The sequence below is a fragment of the Hordeum vulgare genome, chromosome 4H (assembly GCF_904849725.1).
Source record: "Hordeum vulgare subsp. vulgare chromosome 4H, MorexV3_pseudomolecules_assembly, whole genome shotgun sequence".
In the NCBI taxonomy this organism is placed as follows: Eukaryota; Viridiplantae; Streptophyta; class Magnoliopsida; order Poales; family Poaceae; genus Hordeum; species Hordeum vulgare.
The window spans coordinates 459,038,003-459,063,023 of record NC_058521.1 but is presented as its reverse complement, the minus strand read 5'-3'; the positions used below and the strand labels follow the sequence as shown (position 1 = coordinate 459,063,023).

The following is a 25,021-nucleotide window of genomic DNA, read 5'->3' as shown; positions in this document are numbered from 1 at the left end:
CTGCTACCTGCTACAATACTTTTCTGGCACCATTGATACAACCGTTAGAAATAGTCTGTCGTCAACAGATCATTTCTGGCACCGTTGCTATCATACTACTTTGTTGTTGACACTTTGCTTGCAGACACTAATCTTTCAGGTGTGGTTGAATCTGACACATTAAGCTGCTAATACTTGAGAATATTTTTCACTTCCCGTCGTGCGAACCAACAAATTTGGGTTGAATACTCTATCCTCGAAAACTGCCTCGATCCCACGCGCTGGTGGGCTATTGCGAGACAATTTCTAATTGTTGAGCAATTGGGAGCAGCTCTTTCTGGCTCCGTTGCCGCGGAGGCATCAAGTCAGGAATAGTTGCACATCAACAACATTTTTCTGGCGCCGTTGCCGGGGAACTGCTAGCAACTCCTTGTGAGGAAGCAATCCCGGAGCAATTATTCCAATTAAGTAACAATTGTAGTTGTATAATATCAGGGCACAACTCCAAGTCGTCCTGTAACCGTGGACACGGCTATTCGAATAGATAAGTTCTTCCCTGCAGGGGTGCACAACATATTTCTCGACGTGCTCGATAACACTCTAGCCGGACACACTTTTCTGGGTCCTGCCCGGCCTCGGAATATCGACACGTTGCAGCCCCACCTAAGCTTAGCACAGAGGCCAGCCCGTCGGTCTAACTCCTAAGCACAGAGGGTTCGTGGGCCCACTTGCCCTCCGCGCTCCTGCACGATGCGTGGGCGGCCGATGTTAGTCCTAGCACCCCCTAATACAAGAGCGATGCATCTCAGGACCACTCGGGCGCGCGTCGCTCCATCGCTGACATCTGAAGAGCTTCGTCTGATACCGCGACGTCGAGTACCCATAGTTCTTCCCATGCACACGGTTAGTACGTAATAAGGCCTTCCGACCAACCCAGATCAAATACCCAAATCCATTATCATTTTAATTAAGTCATCGACACAAACACGCGGGAATCCACCCGCCGAACAACTAATCACCAATGATCCTAGTAACATGGTCGAACAACTGTGTGGTTGTAACATCGGGGGGAATCCGAGGTATCACCCTTGTTGGATTCCGAACGATGTATCCGTGAAGGTGGACTTAGAAGAATCACCCTCGGGGGTCCCACACTTGAGGGGTTGCACGACAGAGGCATCGTCGGGAATGGTGGAAGAGGAATCACCCTTGATAACCACGACCGACTAGCTATACTATAGAGATATCATCAGGAGTACTTCGCGAGGTGTCACCCTCGGTACCCGATAGTATCTCTGTAGCGTCACACAACTAAGGGGGGTGTAAGTGATGTGTCGGGTCTGGCTCGTTGATCAGGGATCGAGACTTGAAAACAAGCGGGGCAACTGGACTACGGGGTCAGAGGGGATGACTGCTCCACCTATACTAATCAGATTAAAAGTAAAGTACTGAAAGTAGCAGCTCATCAAAAATAGGTTGTGCATCAGATATAGGAGCTAACTACAACAGTAGAAAAATACTAATGCAAGCATGAGGGAGAAAGACATAGGCGACATAAGGATGATCAAGGGGGGTTTGCTTGCGTTGTTGCTCTGCGACAAAGGGCTGATCGACAGGGTCGTAGATGTACCTGGCAGCAGCGTCAGTCTCGGGGTCTACCGGTAAGAAGAGCGGGAGAAACAATAAATAATAGCAACAGGTGCAACACTAAGCATGACATGGCAATATGCAGGCTAGGCATGAGCTAACGCAGCAACATCCGTCATAGACGGGTCGGAAGAATATCTGATGATATTTCCCGGGTCTGTGGCTACTACCGGTCACAGAGAAAATGATGGAAAAGTTCCATGTTTGCTATGCTAGGGACGCGTGACACACGAATGGACCGTGTATCCGGGTTCGTCTCGTTCTGCTCATCAACTTTCATGTTGAAAATATTTTGATCTCACTTACGGATTATTTTGTATTAATTTTTAAAGTTTTATTCAATATTTAGGAATTAAAAACAGATTTAATTAATTTGATTAAATGCAATTATGACATCAACATGATGTCATGCTGACATCAGCAGTTGGCTGGTCAACTCTGACCAGTGGGTCCCATGTGTCATAGACACAAGTTTTTAATTAGGTTTAATAGTAATTAATGAGATTAATTTACTAGGGGACCCACGTGCCATACTCTAATAGGGTAAATTAATTATCCTAATTAACAGATTATCTAATTAATCTATTTAATTAATTAATTAATTATTAATACATCTAATTATTTATTTATTTATTTTATTAATAAAAACATATATATCTTTTTATTTTTATTTTTATTTTCTCTACATACATGCATACATACTCAATACATACATACACATATACATCATCTAATACATCCATTTTCTTTTTTATTTTCATCTAACCTATCTTTGTGCTCCTCTTTGTGTCAACACAAAGACAGAGGCAACTCCACCTCCACCTACAGGAAAATCTTTGGCGCGGAACGAGACGATATATGCCGGAACGGAGCCGGAGCGGGGAAAGGAAGGAGAGGGTGAGAGGAGCCCAAAAAAAGGCTCACCGGCGTTGACGGGAAGGCCCGGTGTAGCCGGAGTTCCCGGGAAGGGGCGAAGGAGGTGGCATTGGATCTGCCAAGGAGGAGCTTCGGTGGGAGGGGCGTCGGAGGCGCCGACGCGGTGCGGGTGAGGGAGGGCCGACGGAGACGCCGGGAGGGCCGGCGGTGGAGCCGGCCGGTGGAGGGATTCGGTGGGGGGGTCGGCGCCGGGGCCGGCCGATTTCCGGCACTGAAAGAGGCTGGAGAAGGAGGGGGCGACGGATGATGGTGCTGCGGGACGGACGCCGGTGGCGGCGTCTCGGTTGAGGCCGGCGAGGCGGCCGGCGCTCGCGGTGGGGGAGAGCAAAGGAGGGAGGCACGAGCGCCAGGGTCGACGGCGAGAGCAAGGGACGACAGCGGCCTGGGGGAGACAAGCAGGATGGTGGTGGCCAGGGCGCTAGCGATGGGGACCGACGGGAGGGGAGGGATTCAAGGGCGAGCGCGTCGTGGGAGGGGGCTGACGAGGGGCTCAATCCCCTCGTCAAATTTGGCGATGGATGGGAGGAACGGGCGCTGTTGGTGGGGATCGTGGGGGGGACGGGACCAGGGGCATCGTGGGGTAGGTGGGGGAGCGAGGGGGCTTCCCTCGTCCCTCGCGGCGCGGTAGGAACTCGGAGGAGGGCCGGTTCGGCGCCTAGGGTTGCCTAGGGGAGCTCGTGGGTGTGGCCGGCTGGGCCACTTTGGTCCAGTCGGCCAGGGGTTTGTTTTATTATTATTATTAATAATAATAATTTTATTTTATATTTTTTACTATTTTTTTAAATACTTTCTTTTGTTCATTTTTTATAGCTTCTCTTTTAAATATATAGGGCTTCAACGATTTCTAAAAATGCCCGATTTATAATTCTAATCTATTAGGGAATTTATATAACTTAATCGAGATCTTTATTTTCGCATTCGATAACTTTCCCTGTTTGATTTTATTTTTAAATTTCGAATTCGAATTGTTTTGAACTAACGCGAGATCAAAGATAGGGAATCACGGTGATGTGGCATCATTAACGTGTGATCACTGTAGCTTAATTACAATTATCACTGTAGCAAAAGTTGAGGATGTCATAGTGGTGGTGGCCCCGATGACATGACCGACGAGGTTGTCAGCGAGGGTGGTGTAGATCCAGAGCACGGTGTGGGCGTCGAGCTTGCATTGTTGAGGAGTGGCGTTGGCGAGGAGAGGTTGCTCGATAAACTGGGCAACGCCGTAGCGGATCAGGACGAGCAGGAAGAACGACTTCCACTTGTGGTAATTGTGGTCGTCGGGGTTGAGGAGGAACTTGATGTGGTTATGGATGCTATCTTGGAAGATCGGATGGCGAGGGGGTGGAGACAGGGAGGAGGGCGACGGCGGCGGCGGTGGAGAGGAGAACAGCGGGGCGAAGTGAGATGCGGGTGGGGAAGAGGAGCCGCTGGGGGCAGCGGGGGAGGTGCCAAAGATGAAGGGAGAGGCGGTGGTAGTGGTGTCGTCGCTGGTGGCCGAGCTGGAGGAGGGCCCCGGCGACGGAGCGGAGCCGGTGACCTGAGAGGCGGCAGATGCTGGAGGAAGCTCGACCATGGGCACCCGGTGTCTGATACCAAGCAGGATGATTAATTATGCGATGCATTGCTTCCACCACTCCTGGTGTCTCTTATACACAAGGGTTGGTTACAGAGAGCCCGAACAAGGTGGCACGCAGGCCTGGGCATGACTTGGATCCTAAATACAAGGACTACAGTTACAATACAATCAGGTATGTACACCACATGTTAACAACTGTTTCCTTAGTAACCAAGACTTTTCTCAACAACATTGTCAAGTTACATGGTTTGCCTCTGGTCATTGTGTGTGACAGAGATAAGGTATTTACCAGTGCTTTCTGGAAAGAGTTATTCAGAGTTTGGGATATAGAGTTGCACATGAGCACAGCCTATCACCCACAAACAGATGGGCAAACTGAGAGGGTCAACCAATGTTTGGAGATGTATTTGAGGTGTGTTGTGCATGATTCTCCAACTAAATGGGCATTGTGGTTGCCTCAAGCAGAGTTTGGGTACAATACAACTTATCACTCTTCTTTGGGTTGCACTCCTTACAAGGCACTGTATGGCCACGATCCTAATGTCAGTCAATTGGTGGGTCACAGAAGTTCTAGTAATGCAGATGTGCAGACTTGGCTAAATGAGCTTACTCAACACATGGCAAGACTAAAGGAACATCTCACAAGAGCTCAATGCAAATACAAACACTTTGCTGACATGAAAAGGTCTGAAAGAGTGTTTGTTACAGGAGAAATGGTGTACTTGCGGCTTCAGCCATATGCTCAATCTTCAGTGGTAAACCGACCCTGCCCAAAGTTAGCTCTCAAGTACTTTGGGCCATATAAGATTCTGGAGAAAATTGGATAAGCAACTTACAGACTGGAATTACCAAGGGACAGCATGGTGCATCCGGTTTTTCATGTCTCTTAACTCAAAGGGCACACACCTCATCATACTCCAGTGTTCAAGGTCTTACCAAAGCCAGTGGATCTATTGGCACCAGGACTGCTACCTGAACAGACACTTGATCGTCATTTGGTGAAGAAAGGAAATGCGCCATACCTGCAAGTGTTGATCAAATGGTCTGAACTTCCGGCTACATCAGCGACATGGGAAGACTATGAAGTGATCAAGACCAAGTTTCCGGATGCTCCAGCTCGGGGACAAGCTGGTTCTTCAGGGGCGAGTACTGTAAGCATTGCGATGCTTACGACCACATCCAAGAAGTAGTAATGGTGCATTAGGCCGTGGTTACGTTGTAAGTAAGTCATTAGTGGGCCATCAAGCCGCATGTGGGACCCAGAGCCATGTAAGTGAATTGGATAGGTTAAATGCGGTAGAGTCGCACCTCGGATCGACATTGAAATTGAAAACGGAATATTCCTCCTCTCCAGTTGCTTCTTCCTCTCGTTCGCTCTCATCCCCTCCTTCTCTCTCGCTGCCGTCTCAAATCTCGATCCCAACCTCCACCTCCAGCTCAGGCTCGTCGCCGGCCAACCCGTTGTTGCCGGGTCGTGACACAACACCTGTGTCTGCATCGGCGTGTGGGAAGGGAGGCGGGGGACCGATGAATGTCGCAACCGGAGTGGACCAGAGGGGTGAGCCTATGGGTTGGGCGCTCCGTCCGTCATGCGGTTGATCGACCCCGACGGAGATCGGGAGCCCTATTTCTCGACACAGAGTCGACGACTTGACTTACGGAGATGCGACGGGCCTCCTATGGGAATCGAGGTGCAGAGCAGCAGGGGGCTGGGTTGGTCGGTGAGATGCTTTGTGGCGGGGTGCAGGAACCCTAGCGGGTGCGAGTGTATCAAGGAGAGGAGCCGCAGCGTCTTGGTGGTGGTGATCCACGGAGGTCGTTGCCTCTCGTCTCAAGAGAGGAGGAGTAGCATCTTGGGATCTGGATCATATTTGGCCAAATGGGTTGTGTAAACTGGGCCGGCCCGACAACCCGCGTGCGTGGCACGACACGAGCCCGGCCCGGCACGGGATAATCGTGCTCGGGCCTGGCACGAAGCACGCCTCGGGACGTGTCTGGGCCTGGAGGCTGGGCATGCAGGCCGACAAGGCACATCACGTTTATTTTTTATACGTTTTTAGATTTTTTTTAATATATATATATATACACATAACATATGACACAATAGGTCCAAAAATAAGCCCATAAAGCTAAAAATATGCGGCCCATCATATGCTAATCGGGCCAACATGTCGTACCGTTTGATAATCGGACCGTGCCTGGACCTGGAGGCGCAGACCACGGGCTGGCACGACACGGCCCGACTAATAAACGTGCCTGGACGGGCCATGTCATGCCAGACCCGATTACAACGGGTCATATCGTGCCGGCCCGTTTGACCAGGTTTGATCTGGATCGGGTTAGGTAGATTGGCAAATGGTTATTTTTCTTGTTGGTGGTGGGAGGCAATGGGAGATGGGACGAAAAAAACTGGATGAAAAAAAAAACAGATAATGGTGGGACCGATAACGGAAAAAACCCGAGAAAAAGAAGCTACCAAGTCCCCTTTAAATGTAGATAGAGATTCCCGAAAAAAACCAACGAGACGTGTTGCTGGGCCGCGCTAGTACGGGCTTCGTGGGCCGCGCGCTTGGCACATAGGGTAGGTCCGGAGGACAGGTCTCCGTCCCTTCCATTCTCCCCAACCAAAGCCACAGCCACACTCGAGTTCGTATCCTGCCGCCGTCTCCGCCCGTCCGCCGTAGCGTCCCCCCCGGTGAGCCCGCCTCCGGATCTCTGCAAATGTCGGAGAGGAAGCGCCGGGCGGGGACAGATGCGGCCGAGGGGGGCTCCACCTCGAAGAAACTGCGCGGCGCCTCGGCCGCCGCATCCTACGCCCAATCCCTCCGCTCGAAGCTCCGCCCTGACGCCTCCATCCTCGCCTCCCTCCGCGCCCTCGCCTCCGCCGCCTCCAAATCCAAGCCCGCGACCGCCTCCTCAGCCGGAGCGAAAGCCCTCTCCGAGGACGACCCGGCCTCCGCCTCCTCCAACTACATCGTGGTCGCCGACCAGGACACCACCTCCGTCACCTCCCGCATCAACCGCCTCGTCCTCTCCGTCGCGCGAAGCATCCTGGCTGGCCGCGGCTTCTCCTTCGCCGTCCCCTCCCGCACCTCCTCAAACCAGGTATACCTCCCGGACCTCGACCGCATCGTGCTCCTCCGCCGCGAGTCCGCGAGGCCCTTCGCCAACGTCGCCACCGCGCGCAAGGCCACCGTCACCGCGCGCGTCCTCTCCCTCGTCCACGCCGTCCTGCGCAGGGGCATCCATGTCACCAAGAGGGATCTCTTCTACACCGACGTGAAGCTCTTCGGCGACCAGTCCCAGTCGGACGCCATCCTCGACGACGTCTCCTGCATGCTTGGATGCACCCGCTCGTCCCTACATGTCGTCGCCTCTGAGAAGGGCGTTGTGGTTGGCCGCCTCACTTTTGCTGATGACGGCGACGTCATCGACTGCACGCGAATGGGCGTCGGCGGGAAGGCCATCCCGCCCAACATTGACAGGGTGTCAGGCATTGAGAGCGACGCTCTCTTCATCTTGCTTGTGGAGAAAGATGCTGCTTTCATGCGCCTCGCCGAGGACAGGTTCTACAACCGTTTTCCGTGCATCATATTGACAGCAAAGGGGCAGCCGGATGTTGCCACCAGGTTGTTCTTGCGCCGGCTTAAAGTGGAGCTGAAGCTTCCGGTGCTCGCATTGGTGGACTCTGATCCATATGGGCTGAAGATCTTGTCCGTGTATATGTGTGGCTCGAAGAACATGTCGTATGACAGTGCCAATCTGACAACGCCGGATATCAAGTGGCTCGGCGTGCGGCCAAGTGATCTGGACAAGTACAGGGTACCGGAGCAGTGCCGGCTTCCCATGAGTGATCACGATATCAAGGTGGGAAAAGAGATGCTAGAGGAAGACTTCGTGAAGCAAAATGAAGGGTGGGTGAAGGAGTTGGAGACGATGTTGCGAACAAAACAGAAGGCTGAGATTCAGGCTCTCAGCTCGTTTGGGTTCCAGTACCTGACTGAGGTATATCTACCCCTCAAGCTGCAGCAGGAGGACTGGATTTAAGATCTCTTCTGATGACAGGTGAATAGATGATCGTGTTGCTCTTTATCTTTGTGTTCATGTTATGTTTGGTTCATTTCATCACTGGTCCAATACATTCTCCTCTTCTTGATGCATTTTACCAAGGACATATACCTTATGCAAGTTTAGTCGAAAAATGCTATCATCTGTGAGAATTAGTATTCATTGTACTTTGGCATTACACAAGCGCATCCTTCCCCAAGACTAGTCAACTGACAAAACGCAGAATATTCAATCAAGATGCACGAGTTAATCAATATTGCTACTAAATATCATACCATGTTTCCAGCAGCTGCAGATGATACAGAGAAAGAGCAGCTTGATCGAGGAGCATCAATTTGACACTAGTGGGGAGCTAGCTTAACAATACCTCATCTGTACCGTGTAACATCTGTGCGGCAATCCCTTTGTATGTTTTATGTATTTGAAAAACCGTATGTTGTGTACTTGTGAGACCTGTATTTGGAAGTATCTGCATCTGTGGAATTAGATGTGACTTTTGTGTATTTGAAAATTCATATATTGTGTTTTTCTTGTACTTCTGGAGATGGAATTTGGTGTAACTTTCTGATGCCTGTATTTTGAAGCTAGCATTCGCATATGGAAAACCGGTTGTACTCTGTGCGTCTTGAATTACTTGTTGCTCAGATGGATGTATCTAGATGTAATTCCAGGTGGAGGAAGAGATTAGAGCTACTGCCATAGATTTTGCTTCTTTTTTGATTTGTGGGGATACTTATGTTTATCTGTATCATGTTTAAACAAAATGTAGTCTGTTCAATATTTATCTGTGCAAACTCATGCATAGGCCAGATGACCTGAAAGCTTTGACCTCTTTAGTTGAGATGACTTTTGGAGGATTAGAATCTTTAGAAATTATTTCTAGATTGGTTTTTTGATTCTTCTGAAATTATTTCCTATTGGTTGTTTTGATTCATAGGATTGAATCCTATAGGAACATTTCAAAAGGATTTCATTGTACTACATCTCATAGAAAAGTTACCATCCACTCAGACCTCATAGAAAGAATCCTATGTTTCTCAATCAAATGGACCAAAATAATGCAAGGTTCGAATAGGCATGACATTCAAATCCTGCAAAAATAAATAAATCCTACTGCTGTATTTTGAGAATCCTGTGAATCAAAGTGGCCCTTAAATCTGATGACAAAAGATGGACAAATCAGTTTCGTGTCAGAATGTTTATCATTTGATGTGGAAGATTGGCGATTACAACAATCATCTAATCACTTCAAAATTTTAACCTGGGATGCTACCCGGTTGAGAATTGATGTGGTTCATTTACAGCCCCAAATAATGTGATTTTCCATACATCTGAATATACTGGGCCAAATCAGACTACATTGGCCACCAACAAATCTTTCCTTCTGGTATCGTCTTGTGCCAGTCCCGGGGACATCAAAGCAATAGCCCTATTGTTGTATGTACATCATCCATCCAGGATAATATTGCAGGTATAAATTGACCAAAGTGTCCCAAGGGAATGTCACTGTACATCCCTTGCAGTTTTCCTCGTCAGCCAATGATTGAGTGAGTTGATGGTTATTTTTATCATTCCCTGTGGTCTCCTAGGGCGTTGGGGGGCTCTGAGTTTGGATGAAACAGGAGGACGGCTTTCTGGTCCAACAAAAACTTCAAGACCCAGTTCATCCGTTAAAACAGCAGTTATTGCATGCTCGACGTCAATAGCAGTTGTTTCGACATCAGTGTATGATGTCTTCTCATGACCCGTGATGATGACCAAATCATCTTGGACTGCTTTTCCTACTCAAAAAAAAGAATAAATAATTAGGATGGTTGAATTGCCAGTAGAATATATACCATCTTGACTATTAGTCAAACAGATTAAATTATAGCGCTGAAGGTTACCTAAAAGATGCTTCTCTTTGATCTTGCGGAGAGTTGAGAGAACAACGATGCGGGCTTCAACCTATGAAACATACAGTTGAGTAGATGGCTTGGAATATATTCAACGGAACTCAAAATATGCTACTGGGGTTGCTTCACTCATGCAGAATCATTTATCACTTTGATGCAAGATGACACTTCCAGTTTCAACAGATTGTAAGGTCTGGGTTGTAACTTCCCTTCTATTAATGCAAAGATTTGAAACACTTGCATTCTCGAAAAAAGAAGAGCATATGATACATTAGTAGACAGATACTCTGAATCTCAGATTACCTTTGAAAGACCACGAACATCGACAGTTTGATTTTGATCAACATCTTTTTGCAAGAATCTTGCCACTTTCTCAAGAAAAAGGTTGAATGATTCGTTCCTCTCATCTTTTCGATCTAAATGGTAAAAATTTCGATTCCCACCATCACTAGACAAAACTCCTTCACTCCATTCCACTATCAATTCCTTGAGATAATAGTCATATGCTTGATACCTGTCATGGGCAAAACAACAAATTTAACCCAGAAACAAAACATATACAGATATACCCTTTGCTGTGGTAGTATCAGTTTATCCGCTGACAGCTTGTCGACATGCTTCCTATCATGGAACAATAGAAGGATTATCAACAAAAAAAATTGCTCGCACAATTGCTCCTCTGTTGATATTATTTATAAATCATAACTTTGTAACTTGAAGGAATTTCTACTATACATTATCTCTGTCATGAAAACTCCTCTATACTGAAACTTGTATATCAAATGAACCTTTTAAATCCCCTTTTCTTCTAGAAAGAGATTGGATTTTGTCCTTGTATGGGTGGATGCTCCTAATATATCTGTTGAAGTGTATATGTGGATTGGCTATCCCTTTTCATCAGTTTGAACTTTTGATTGCGTTCGCTAGTGCATGAAGCTTAACATGGTACCAGGGTCTAAGATCTTGAGTTCAAGTCTTGGCTTTCGCAATTTATTCAAAAATTGCTGCCCTCCTCTGTGTCCATGTATAGGCCTCTTGAGCCATGCCTGGATTGTCTAGCCCTTTCCATCAGTTTGGACTTTTGGTTGCGTTGGCTAGTGCATGAAGCTTAACAATCTTAACCATGAAATGTGACTTGAGATGAGCACACAGTCTCACCTGATTGCCTACATTTATTGAGACAGGACAAGACAATGTGCGGGATCTCAAGGCACATTTTCTCAGCACGAAATGTAACTTGAGATGCGCACACACTCTCGCCTGATTGCCTACATTTATTGAGAGGGTAAGACAACATGTGTGGATCTCAAGGCACATTTCATGGCCGGCATAGTAGCCGCATCCATCTATACAAGTATAAACTTCTAAACTAAAAGAACTGGAGAAGAAAAGCAAAGGAATGCCAAAGAAACAGTATACAGAAGTTATAGTCACATACCCTGCTTGTCTCATCTCCTGATAGATTGCCAAGCATTTCTGGATTTCCTTTAATGATCCATATTTGGAGCGCGCTGTCAGGAGAGTTCTGTATGTCACCTGAAAAATGAACTTGTACCTCAGAATCTGATGCAACCTTACATCAATGCAACTCTTGATAATTGACCATAGGAATCAAAAGTTTAATTCCTCTAATAATAACATGGATGTTAGGTGAAGAGCAGACAGACCAGGTGCCATATGATGCTGTCAAACATCAACAACTAATGAATATATAAAGAAATAAACCCAACCAATTATAACCTGAGTGTTGAAAAAAAATCTGTACTCTCAGAATATAAGAAAGAATAGTGCAAGAAAATATGCATGCATCCGCAGAATTGAGTCATCAAATAGAACAAAATTATTCTCGATAACAGTCAACAATTTGGACTCACCATATTGGGCTTCAGTTGGTGTGCTTTCATTTCTTCAAACAAGTGCAACGCCAACTTCAAATCTTTACTTTCTACACATGCCTGGAGGAAATTGACACATAAGCTTACTGGTACTATAAACTTACAGCAAATATGATGCAGTGTCCTGTATGTTAACCAAGTCAACTACATTGTCTAATGGCCAACCTTAATAGCTACAGTATATGCAGAGACATTAAGTTTTATTCCAACACGTTGCATTCTTCTGAGTGCCTGTACCCAGAAAATTAGACAACATTAGTCCACATTTAGCAAGGAAACAACTTGTCCAGATAAACCATGATATAACACTTGCAAATTGTCATATATGATTACATAAAAACTCTTCCATGATATGCACTAATTTTACATAAAAACTCTTCCATGATATGCACTAATTTTAGGAACTCTCCCATGATTACATTGTCGTATATTCATACAGTAAAGTACTCCCTCTGTTCCTAAATATAAGTCTTTTTAGAGATAGATCACTACGGACTACATACAGACCAAAACGAGTGAATCTTACTCTAAAGTATGTCTATATACATCCGTATGCAGTCTGTAGAGAAATCTCTAAAAAGACTTATATTTAGGAACGGAGGGAGTAGTATGCACTGTGATCGTAGATGGAGGAGGGACTATTTGCCATCTGAACTGCAGAAAAACTGAAGACTGCTGATTGGCTGTACTAATAAATACTCCCACCGTCCCAAAATAAGTGGCGGTGACACTTATTTTGGGACGGGGGAAGTAGTTCAAAATTTTGCAGATTGTACTTTAAAGAGTGAATTCCACATTTTACCCCTGGATGTGCATTTGTGACACTAATTACCCCGTCAAGTGGAAATTCACCTAGAATACCCCTTTAAGAAGCTTCAGACATTCATGTTGATGCGTGGGATCCAAAAATATCTGGCCGAGGACGAGGAATGGAACAAATGGACAAGAAAAGTCTGGACATGATCGTCAATAATACCCTTTGTTCTTTACACATTTTTCTTACGAATCATTTACGCAACATGCCGATCCTATCTAACACAAACAAGCAAAATGAAAAACTGAGGTAATTGTTAGAGTATATAATATAGCCATGTACCCCTTTGTACTTATCCCATTGTATAAGGGGTTTCCTGCATATGTTCCACACATGTACATGTATATATATCGGCCTATGGCCTCATGGGAATACTAAGTTGCATATTCGTAACATGGTATTAGAGCTAGGTCAACTTTTTGCACGCTGCAACTCGTGCGATTGATCCGTCTCTCCTTCCCGATCGAAGTCGCCGGCCTCGATCTCTTCCCGTCCCGCTCAACGCAGGAGGTTCTACCTGGCCTCGATCTCCTCTCCCGTCGGCCCTCTCTGCATCCAGCCGGCTCCGTTCGCAGCAGGTTTCCGCAGGTTCCGATCGAGACAGGCTTCTGCAGGTTCCGCTCGAAGCAGCCGGCTTCCCGTCCTCGCTTGTGAGCCGGCCCCCGATCGGATCGCAGACTCCAGCTCAGATCGATCCCGCTGGATCCCGCCGGTCCAGCTACTGCCTCGCAGACTCCTGCCGATCGGATCGATCCCGCTGCTGCCTCACCGAATCCCGTCGTTGACCGCCACCAGTCCTCCGCCACTCTTGCCCACTCCTCCTGGCGGCTCGGGCCACTCCCGTCCACATTGCGGCTACTGCAACCTGGATGGTCATGTCGAGTCTCAGTGCTTCCAGAAGAGGAAACACCTGCGTAAGGCGCGATCATCATCTTCGGGGACTTCGTCTACTACCTCGACATCTTCAGCCACCGCTTTGACTAGGCAGGATATTCTGAGACTTAAGTGTATGCTCGCTGCTTCAGGTTCTTCCTTGACGGGTACTGCTGGTTCTGTGACTGATGCTTCCCGCACTGAGCAACCACCTTCTACACAGTCAGGTACATCCCCATGGGTTCTGGACTCCGGAGCTTCTTTTCATATGTCTTCTCATTCTTCCACTTTGTCCTCTCTTAGATCGCTTGATTTTCATGTTCATGTCCTCACTGCTGATGGTACTCTCTTTCTGTTGCTAGTAGAGGCAATCTTACCACTCCTTATTCTGTTCCTGATGTTGCTCATGTTCCTCGCCTTACTATGAATCTGTTTTCTGCTGGCCAACTTACTGATTCTGGTTGTCGCGTCATTCTTGATGTTGACTCTTGTTTTGTCCAGGACCGTCGCACGCACACTCTGGTTTCGCCGCCGTGATTCCCAGGGTCTTTGGGAGTTAGACTGGCTTCACGTTCCTTCCGCTGCCACCACTATCGCCAGTTCCTCCGTCTCGGTCGCCTCAGCTACCAGTTCCTTCCAGTTGTGGCATCATCGACTTGGTCATCTTTGTGGCTCTCGTTTGTCGTCTTTAGTTCGTCGAGGTCTTCTGGGGTCTGTCTCAGGAGATGTCTCTTTAGAATGTCATGGTTGTCGTCTTGGCAAGCAGATTCAGTTACCATATTCACATAGTGAGTCAGTGTCTAACAGTCCTTTTGATTTAGTCCATTCTGATGTATGGGGTCCGTCTCCCTTCGCTTCTAAAGGGGGTCATCGGTACTATATTATTTTCATAGATGATTTCTCTCGCTACACATGTCTTTATTTTATGACTTCTCGTAGTGAGGTGTTGTCTATTTATAAGCATTTTGCTGCCATGGTTCACACTCAGTTCTCTTCGCCCATTCGTGTGTTTCATGCTGACTCTGCTGGCGAGTATATTTCTAAGATGTTGCGTGGTGTTCTTGCTGAGCAAGGGACTCTTCCTCAGTTCTCTTGTCCTGGTGCTCACGCTCAGAATGGCCTGGCTGAGCGCAAGCATCGCCACCTTCTTGAGACGGCTCGTGCATTGATGATTTCTACCTCTCTCCCGCCTCATTTTTGGGCTGAGGTCGTCTCCACCTCCACCTATCTCATCAATCTACAACCTTCCTCTGCTCTACAGGGTGGTGTTCCTTTCGAGCATCTTTTTGATCGTTCACCCGATTATTCGATGCTTCGTTTGTTTGGTTGTGTTTGCTATGTTCTTCTTGTCCCTCGAGAACGCACCAAACTAATCGCTCAGTCTGTTGAGTGTGTATTCTTAGGCTATAGCGATGAGCATAAGGGCTATCGTTGTTGGGATCCTATCGGTCGTCGGATGTGTATCTCTCGGGATGTGACTTTTGATGAATCTCGTCCCTTCTACCCGCGCCCATCTTCCTCGACCTTCTCAGTGGAGGATCTCTCTTTCCTCACTTTTCCTGACACACCTATCACCCCCATTGAGCCTTTGTCTATTTCCACTACCTCTGCTTCTTCACCTCCTGCTGATTTGTCGCCACCATCTCGCACAGTTTCCTCACCTAGCATGTCACCGGATTCTACGCCTTCCTCTCCGGTGCCTTCTTCCTCTTCACCCCCTGATTCTACCTTGGCGAGTCCCTCTTGTATTGCTCCATCTTTTCCTCAGTATTACACTCGTCGTTCACGTCATGTAGATGCCTCTGTGGATGTGACGTCCTCCTCGTCTCAGCCTACCTATGACTTGCGTTCTCGTCCTCGTCCGCCTATTGATCGCTTTGGATTTCCCGCCGCTGGTGTTGCGGTTCTTGAGCCGACTTCTTATCGTGAGGCCGTTGTTCATCCTGAATGGCAGTTTGCGATGGCAGAGGAGATTGCTGCTCTTGAACGCACCGGTACATGGGATCTTGTATCTCTTCCTCCTGGTGTCCGTCCCATCACATGTAAGTGGGTCTGCAAGGTTAAGACTCGCTCTGATGGTTCTCTTGAGCGTTACAAAGCTCGTCTTGTGGCTCGTGGTTTTCAACAGGAGCATGGTCGTGATTACGACGAGACTTTTGCTCCTGTGGCCCATATGACCACTATTCGTACCCTTCTTGTCGTGGCTTCTGCACGCCACTGGTTTGTCTCTCAGCTTGATGTTAAGAATGCCTTTCTTGATGGCGAGCTGCATGAGGAGGTGTATATGCAGCCACCACCTGGGTATTCTGTTCCTGATGGCATGGTCTGTCGTCTTCGTCGCTCTCTATGGCCTTAAGCAAGCCCCCTGCGCCTGGTTTGAGCGTTTTGCCTCTGTGGTGACTGCCGCTCGGTTTTCCGCCAGTGCTCATGATCCGGCCTTGTTTGTCCACCTATCTCCTCGTGGTCGGACTCTTCTTCTTCTCTATGTTGATGACATGATCATCACTGGTGACGACCCCGAGTATATTGCCTTTGTGAAGGCCCGTCTTAGTGAGCAGTTTTTTATGTCCGATCTTGGTCATCTTCGCTACTTTCTTGGGATCGAAGTCTCTTCTACCTCTGATGGCTTTTTTATATCCCAGGAAAAGTATATCCAGGATCTTCTTGCTCGTGTTGCTCTTACTGACGAGCGCATTGTTGAGACTCCCATGGAGCTCAATGTTCACCTCCCTGATACTGATGGTGACCCCCTGCCAGGCCCGACACGTTATCGTCATCTTGTTGGCAGTCTTGTCTATCTAGTTGTCACTCGTCCGGATATCTCTTATCCGGTTCATATTCTGAGTCAGTTTGTCTCTGCTCCCACCTTGGTTCACTAGTCACCTCCTTCGTGTTCTCCGATATCTTCGAGGCATGATCTCTCACCGTCTATTCTTTCCTCGCTCAAGTTCTTTACAGCTTCAGGCCTATTCGGATGCTACGTGGGCTAGTGATCCTTCAGATCGCCGTTCACTTTCTGCTTACTGTGTTTTTCTTGGTGGTTCTCTCATTGCCTGGAAGATGAAGAAACAGATCGCAGTTTTCCGTTCGAGTGCAGAGGCTGAGTTGCGAGTGATGGCTCTTTTGACGACAGAGGTGACTTGGTTACGGTGGTTACTTCAGGATTTTGGTGTTTTTGTCACTACACCGACTCTGCTCTTATCTGATAGTACAGGTGCTATTAGCATTGTGCGCGATCCTGTGAAGCATGAGCTCACCAAGCATATTGGTGTTGATGCTTTCTATGTGCGCGCTGGTGTGCAGGATCAGGTTATTGCTCTTCAGTATGTGCCTTCCGAGTTACAGTTCGCGGATTTCCTGACAAAGGCCCAGACTAGAGCACAACATGGCTTTTATCTCTCCAAACTCAATGTTGTTCATCCACCATGAGTTTGAGGGGGGTGTTAGAGCAACTCTAGCAGACCCCGCATCTCACCCCGACCCGGAAAATAACCGCCAAAATGCAGGTCGGGGCGAAAAAACCTGCCCGATCAGACCCCGCATCACGTCCCGGCCCGCAAATATTTTTGCGGGGCGCGGCAAAATCTCGGCCCCAACCCGCGTATTCGCGGGTTTCCCCCTCGCCGCTGCGGTGCCCTGCATATAAGCGAAAGCGGTTGGTGGGAGGGACATTTCAGCCCGCGCGGGGTCTGAAAAAGCATATTCCAAATATGCTTTTTTACGGGTCCGTTATGCGGGGTCTGCATCCGCGGCCGTGCGCGCCGGCCCGCAAAGGCGTTTTTCCGCGAACTGCAAACACGTTTTGCGGGCCGGACGGATGCGGGGTTTGCTAGAGTTGCTCTTAGAGTATACTCTCTCCGTTCCCAAATATAAGTCTTTGAAGAGATTTTACTAGGGGTCTACATACAAAGCAAAATGAGTGAATCTACACTCTAAAGTATGTCTATATACATCCGTATGTAGTCTACTAGTAAAATCTCTAGAAAGACTTATATTTAGGAACGGAGGGAGTATAATATAGTCATGTACCCCTTTGTACTTATCCCATTGTATAAAGGGTTTCCTGCATATGTTCCACACCTGTACATGTATATATATCGACCTATGGCCTCATGGGAATATTAAGTTGCATATTCCTAACAGTAATATCGTTTAAAAGTCTCTAAAATCTGATATTCCAGTAGAATTTCCACTAAATGGGGTAATATGTGTCACAAATTTACAACTACAGGGTAAAAAGTGGAATTCACTCTACTTTAAATTCGCTATTAGTTATTGATTCTACAAGATACGCACTCAGCACTATATAGTGGAATACTTCAACTAATGAAGAGACTATTTAGTTCATTAGTTGCTACAACAGGATATCAGGGAAATATCATAGCAGCATTTAGTGTGGAGTGACCATACTTAATTCATCAGTTGCTACAACAAGACATATCAACTTAAAGCTTTAGTACTAACCTGAATAGCTCCATTTCTATTTTGAGATGTTCCATAAATATCCATGAGAATGGACCAGCTAATACGGTCAGGGCAAAGGCCATTTCTCTTCATTTCATTCATTACAGACTTTGCACGTTCATCATTAGTACCACATGCCATCATCAAAATGTTATAAGTTGTAACTGTTGGCCTAAATGGAACCACCAAGATAGTGCCGCCATTGGTGCTCGGATGCTCTTCACAGAATGTGAAGTTGTCTGGAAGAGATCCTTTCTGTTCAAGCGACAGAGATACCTTGATTCCAAATTCCATCCAGCTATTGAACAAGCGGAAAGCTCTATCATATTGGCATGACTTGACCAAAGCAGTAAGGATAATATTGAAGCATGGGGCAGTAGGTTGACAGCCATCCCTTATCATTTCTTCAAGGATCTCTATGGCACCATCAATCAAACCAGAATTTGCATAAGCATTGATTAATGATGACCATGTGACTAGGTTAAGACGAGCACCAACTGCCCGCATGTCATCTTTAATGTTGGAAGCCATCTTCCACATTTTTGCCTCTGCAAACACCTGAAATTCGAAGGGAAGAATTATGGGGGCATAAAAAGGAAAAACATATGGACTAAGACAATAACAACAAAAGCCTCATACCTTCATCATTGTACTGTATGTAAAAACATCTAACTTTAAAATCCCATCGTTTTCTTTTTTCTTCATTTCCTCATAAATTTCTTGTGCCGTATTGAACTCTCTAGCATTGCAACATGTCTTCAGAAGTATGTTATATGACGCCAAATCAGGACGGACACCAAGTTTCTGCAAAATGGAATAATGTGGAGCATTAGGTTGCTGCATATGAGTTGCGTAAGTTAATCCACAAGGACTGCACACTTTCTGCTAGGGTTTCTGATTTGCATGTTTGACTCTAGATTTGAGCTGAATGTATATTTGCCACTACAAAGATGGGAAATGGGATATATTTGCCAGTTGCTACTCCAACAAGAGTCAACAGAGTTGGCCCATAAAAATGACCATTTAACCCATTGAAAAAATAAAGAAGAATAGCATTCAGGCATTTCATCAAGTAGGTGGTGCGCCCAAGTTAAGATTGGGTGGGCAGCACAAATATGATGACCTTGGGTGGGCCTTGGAGATACCGGCGACTGCAAGACCCTAGCTGTAGTATGTGCGGAGACACAGACCATGCAGGTGCATTTACGAACGCTAATCAGAGCTGCTCCCATGCTATCATGGCTCAAGGCAAGGCAGGCTGAGCTTGGTTCCACCATGCCTACTCATGGTAGCCCCTTGCACCCCAGCCCCATCTCAGGCTCTGTGCAGAGACACTGGCTGGGACTCCAGCGCAAGCTCAGTATATATCCAAGTGGTCACGCTCCATATCAGTCACAATGTCACCAAAACCTCCCTGCAGACACAGGATCAAGCTATCCCAGGGGCCATGGTCACAGCTGAGCAAGAGGTGGTGGACTGCTGCAATCTCAGTTACAAGCACTGAAGCGAAGCCGATGAAAGCAAACAGCTCATCCAGTTCTAATTTGAAGGGTTCTCGCAAAAAAAAAAAGGTTCTTATTTGAAGGGAAAGAAGACAACATAATAAGGATGAAAGGAAGAAGAAGGGTGGTCTGGGAATTTATGGAAACTGGAGCCAACAGTGCACATAAAAACTCATTTCCGTTCTTTCCAATGGGATGACTATGATGGCAATTAGCTAGATCTCGGTGCCAAATTCCAAACCTTTGTAGTGGCAAGCATGAAATCATTCCAAAAATGAAAGGTGCGACTAGACGCACAACATACACGCTTATTCTAGTGAATAAATGCAAAACAACCTCAGCAAGCTGCAAGGACAAATAAATAGTAGCCAAAGAAATGGGGATATGATAGCATCTAGAAGCTTCACTAGGAAAAGTGGAGTTGCAGGAAAGATTTATTATCATGCAGTGGAATCAATCGCTTGAAGCTAAATAGCCTACCTATGAACAGCAACAATAGGGTAGAAGATGCATTACTTGCATATGCTTGTAGACCGAAAAATTGTAGCTCATGCTGTGGGCATTCGCATTCATAAGGCTGTTGAAGACATGGGTATTTGGAGTAATCTTCTCAGCAAGCAGCCCCTGTGTAAGAGACATACATATGAGTGAAGGTTGAGCCTGACTACCAAAAGTACAGCATTTGCTTACAAAAGGTGAGCACAAGGTAGTAGTATTTCATTAGATGCATATTGTTAATTGCAGAAGTTTTTTCCTTCATATAATTTCCGCTTTTGTTGGTTCTTATGGCCCAGCTCAAGGAATATGCATAGATCTCTCTTCTGGAGAACATCTGAGGTTTGGACGCAACTGAAAGGATTAAGGAAGAGGAGCTTGTTCAGAAATTTACCGGTGTACTAAAATTTCTTGTTTACCATCCTAAATAGTACGGTTTCTTTTACCAGAAATAGTACATTTCTAAAGATGTTTTTAACTTTTTATTGATTTATGTCTAGGAGTTTCCCAATTGATGAATCATTATGGAGCTAACAGCACCTGTGATTTATGGTACTCTGGAATGTGTTCACCTAGATCATCATATAGCTTCTCCACTTTTACCTATATGAAAGTATAAATTTGAACTGCGATCACTAGTACCATACCTCAAATATGATCCGAGCCTGTACAGAAGAACCACAATGACTACATATATCAATGATACTTCGGCACGCAAACATATTGATACCTCCCAACTGGTCCTTGAGTGCTCCAAAGACCTTTAGGGCATATTTCAATTCCTTTCTTTTCCCAAATGCTTCCATAGTATTGCAGAGTAGAAGTTGGGAGTGCGGAAAGATACGTGCATACCTACATGTCAAAGGCAATGCATGAGCAGGTATGAAAATAACCAAAAGCGTAGGAAAATCTAATATGTCACAAAGTGAAATTCCTAATCATTGGAAAGCATAGTTTCCAAATCGATAATTGATTTTTATATATACAAAAATCTGCCACAAGAAAGTGCCATTGGCAAAAGTAAGACTAAATGACGAGAAATGTAGCAAGTATGATCACCTGATCGCCATATCTGGATCTCGCTTCCTAACGAATATTTTCAGTACATCCATTGGATCCACGATGCCTTTAACAAAGAATCCACATGCTAAAAGAAAAAGAACAAAGAAAAACATTAACAGCAGTAACTTCAAACTAACATGGGCATCATAAGTATATCACCATCCAAAGCATGAATAGCAGAAATCCATGGATAAAAAAACTGCACGTGAATAATGTTATGCCCTGGGTGGAGTAATCAGCAGAACAGTGAGTGCCACTCCAACTGTAATTCATAGCTAAATCGTACTTACATGTAACATGTGACTACAAAACACACAACCAACAGGCCTTAAGTCATATCATGTTTGCACTCGAGCATGGCAGAGAATATGTTCCTACCAAGTTCCTTAAAAGTTCAGGAAGTAACTAAAATAGGGCCAAATTAAAATACAAGGATAATTCTACATATACATAAAAAAGTATCCTCCTGCACACTGAACATTGGATGTGTGACTGCTAAATAAAACGAATAAATTGTACTACTTGAAGCGATGGGCAAATGTATATTATATGAAACTGATCAAGAAACATGATACAGTGCTAATGTTAGAATGACACCACAATGTCTTGTATGTTAACAAGTAGTATAATCATTCATATGACAGATATCACTATAAGAATCCAGCAGGATGCCGTGTAGAAATAACACCACCGTCTACAGGAATAACATCATGAACGAAAAATAGCAACAACCCCATGATTTAAGAACTCCTATTTGGCAAATAGAAATGGTACTTCCGAAACAAAACAGCTACTGACTACCATATCAAATGGTAATAAGTGCAGCGTGCTGATGTAACATCTGAACTCTACTAGTAGGTACAGTCTGTGCACGTTACTTTTTACTCTAGGAACTAAGAGCACTAAAGCATCTAACAGCAAAACCTAACAGTAACTGTGAAGTTACAGCATCTGCACAAACCAACTTTAAAAGCAGGGTAAAGGAGTGATGATTGGAGAGCACCAAATCCCGATTGGTGTACCACCAAGCTTGATGAAACACACAGGATAAGGAGGTTCGAGGCGACATTACTTACAAGCTAGGGCCTCGATGGCCTCCACAAACTCCGCCATGATGCGGTCGTCCAGCAGCTTCCGGCAGGCGGCTGCGATGGCGTCGGACGCATCAGCGTCGAGCATGACGGCGGCGTGGACGCCGATGCGGTCGGCGTCGCGGAGAAACTCGAGCACGTGGGGCAGGCCGTGCTCGCGGAGCGCGGCGACGACGCCGCGCGAAAGGAGGCGCCAGTTGATGCGGGCCGCGAATCCGGCATCGCCGGAGGCCGCGCGGAGGCCCTCTGCGGCGATGAGGAAGTCGCCGAGGCGGCCGGCGCCGGCGAGGTTGGAGGCGACGCGGGAATAGTAGTCGATGGCGGAGGGGTTGCTGCCGACGTCGGAGAGCAGCGGGAGGACCTTGCCCTTGGGGTTGGAGTTAGGATTGCCATTTGGTGTGGGGGTGGGAGTCGCGGACTGCAGACGGCCGACGTCGGAGAGGAGGGGGATGACCTTGGCCTTGGGATTGGGGTTGGGATTGGCACTGGGGGCGGAGATGGTGGTTGCCGACTGCAAGCGGCTGCGGCGGCGGCGCGGGGGAGGTGGTGGCTGTGGGGAGGAGGTCATGGCCATCCCCATGTTGACTGGCAAAGGCTGAGGAGCTGGGGGATTGGAGGTAGAAGAGCCAAGCCAGAGCAGTGCGACTTGGACGGTGGGGCTTTCATGGATGGCGCGGATATTTTCGTTCGGATAGGTGCCGTCCCCCGACTGCAATGCACGCCGGCCTCTGAACACAACTCTGAATGCAGGAAATCTATCAGTCTAGAGAAAGTTTTGTAGGGCAACTTCAACGCGGATCTGGCCTCCGAACACAACTCCAATATGCTGATCTATTTCGTCCGTCCTCCTCGTCCGTTTGGATCGGTACAAACAAAAGAAAAGACCCAACGCACCGACGCATTTACGGTACAAATTTGCGCTTAAATGCGTCGGCATGGACGCCACGCGCGTTATTTTGGTGTCCGTCGCGTCCCACCTGACGATCGTTCAACTACCCGTGATCTACCTAGTCAACTTAATTTATGACTTCGGGCCCACGCGTCAGCGACGACGGTCGTCATTTTTCAAGCCGACCGTGTGGCGGAGCCGTCCCCTGTGCCAGCCCTACGCCGACACTCATTGACCTCACGGTCCCCGAGGACGACGACGACGCCGCCTAGGGCATCGCGCCGCCTCATAGTTTAGTTTGTTTTTAAATTTTTTAAATGCAAATATGGACACGTGGACTCTTGCCGGCCTTCGTGGTCAGTTTTATGTTTAATTAATGTTGTTTTTATTTTAAATATGCATGTTTTTTTTCGCGTCGTCAAAATGGATCGGGCCAGTGTTGGACGCATGCGTTGACCCAAACGCGAAAGCGGACGTTCATGTCCGCCTGGCCAATCCAAATGGACAAAAGAACACATAAAATCGCCGTCCGTTTGGATCGGCGCGTTGAAGTTGCTTTAAATACAACAAATCTACTACCTCACGTCCTTTTCACTTTGCGTATAAGATTTGCTTGAAAGAAACATCATAAATTTGATCAACTTTATAGAAAAATATCAATATTTATAATACAAAATCAATACTCTGCTGTTCACTTTTATAAGACGATGGAGCCATTTCGGACAACAATCAAAACAGTTCAATGTGTGTTGTTTGAAACGTCTTATAAAAAAGGAGGAAGTATCATTATTAGATGTGTCAGGAATTAAAACTTTATATTATACAATTTTAGTATTGTTGATGTTACTATTTTTTTATAAATATGATCAAACTTTACGAAGCTTAACTTCAAATAAATTTTATAAGCAAAGTTAAAAAGTTGGGAGGGAGTACCAAACTAGGAAAAGTTTCATATGACAACTTTAACGTGGATCATCAAATCACTCTTCAATTTAGTGTTACGGGTCTTCGGCGTATTTAACAGAAAATTACCACATTGAGGATTTCGGTCCGATAGAACCACCACATTTTTACCATCAACAAAAATGTACCATATCAAGCTAATTGAGGCTGTGTTTGGTTCAGCTTTTGTTACCAACTTCTGTTTTGAAAAGCTAAAAGCTAACCAAAGGGGTAAATGTTCAAAGCAGCTTTTGAAAATCTGTAGCTTCTTTCTAGTGTAAATTTCAAAGTTGGGGTACCCCAACTTTCCAGCTTCCAGCTTTTACACAGCAGCTTTTCCACATCAACTTTTTCAGAATCTGTAACTCAACCAAACACAGCCTGAGTGGCAAAAACTATCACTTTAGGGTAGTGGCCATTTTGCTAATTTTAAACCAGATTATGACACATGTGGCCCACATGTCAGGGACACGTGGGCCTAACGCCAAACGGCACTCACCTGGTCGCCGTTAGACCCGCACGCTGTCGGATAAGGTCAAAGTGGCCGACTAGCTCTCCTCCACCCCTCCATCTCTCATTATCCCAAGCTCACCCACTCTCTTCCACGGGGCGGCGGCGGCCATGACGGCGGCGGCCATGACGACGGTGGCGAATTGTTTGGCGGCAAAGTGCTCATCGTGGATGGCGGCAGCATTGACAGGTTCTTTGAAGTGGATACCTAGTTAGGGACCGCCAGTTTTGCGGCGCATTAGCCTTCCCGGCCAGATTTATAGTCATCCCACAAACTGTTGCGGTCGTCGCTGGTGCCTCTACCTCCGACGATAGGAAGCACACCTAGAGGTTGGTGCAAGCTTGCTTGTCCTATGAACGGTGAGAAGTATGGTCAGCCCATT

General features: G+C 46.6%; 2 protein-coding genes across 4 annotated transcripts; one reads left to right on the top strand and one right to left on the bottom strand.

Annotated features, from left to right (window-relative positions):
* The first annotated feature begins 6,744 nt into the window (after positions 1–6,744).
* On the top strand, positions 6,745–8,741 carry LOC123448950 (DNA topoisomerase 6 subunit A3). Of its 2 annotated transcripts, none has more exons than XM_045126005.1 (2): positions 6,745–8,203; positions 8,496–8,741. In XM_045126005.1, the coding sequence occupies exon 1, from the start codon at positions 6,860–6,862 to the stop codon at positions 8,183–8,185; it is 1,326 nt and encodes a 441-aa protein (XP_044981940.1). In that variant the 5' UTR covers positions 6,745–6,859; the 3' UTR covers positions 8,186–8,203; positions 8,496–8,741. The 2 variants fall into 2 exon arrangements, with proteins under 2 accessions (XP_044981940.1, XP_044981939.1); XM_045126004.1 differs by having other exon boundaries at positions 6,746–8,203; positions 8,493–8,741.
* Positions 8,742–9,389: 648 nt separating this feature from the next.
* Positions 9,390–23,024, bottom strand: LOC123448949 (pentatricopeptide repeat-containing protein At5g02830, chloroplastic). 2 transcript variants are annotated; one of them, XM_045126002.1, is made up of 12 exons: positions 22,283–23,024; positions 21,204–21,291; positions 20,792–20,996; positions 20,166–20,273; positions 18,787–18,951; positions 18,148–18,705; positions 12,162–12,227; positions 11,976–12,056; positions 11,540–11,637; positions 10,405–10,615; positions 10,093–10,153; positions 9,390–9,990 (listed from the first exon to the last, which is right to left on the bottom strand). In XM_045126002.1, the coding sequence occupies exons 1-12, from the start codon at positions 22,875–22,877 to the stop codon at positions 9,710–9,712; spliced, it is 2,517 nt and encodes an 838-aa protein (XP_044981937.1). In that variant the 5' UTR covers positions 22,878–23,024; the 3' UTR covers positions 9,390–9,709. The 2 variants fall into 2 exon arrangements, with proteins under 2 accessions (XP_044981937.1, XP_044981938.1); XM_045126003.1 differs by having other exon boundaries at positions 9,390–9,987; positions 22,283–23,022.
* Between the last annotated feature and the right edge of the window lie 1,997 nt (positions 23,025–25,021).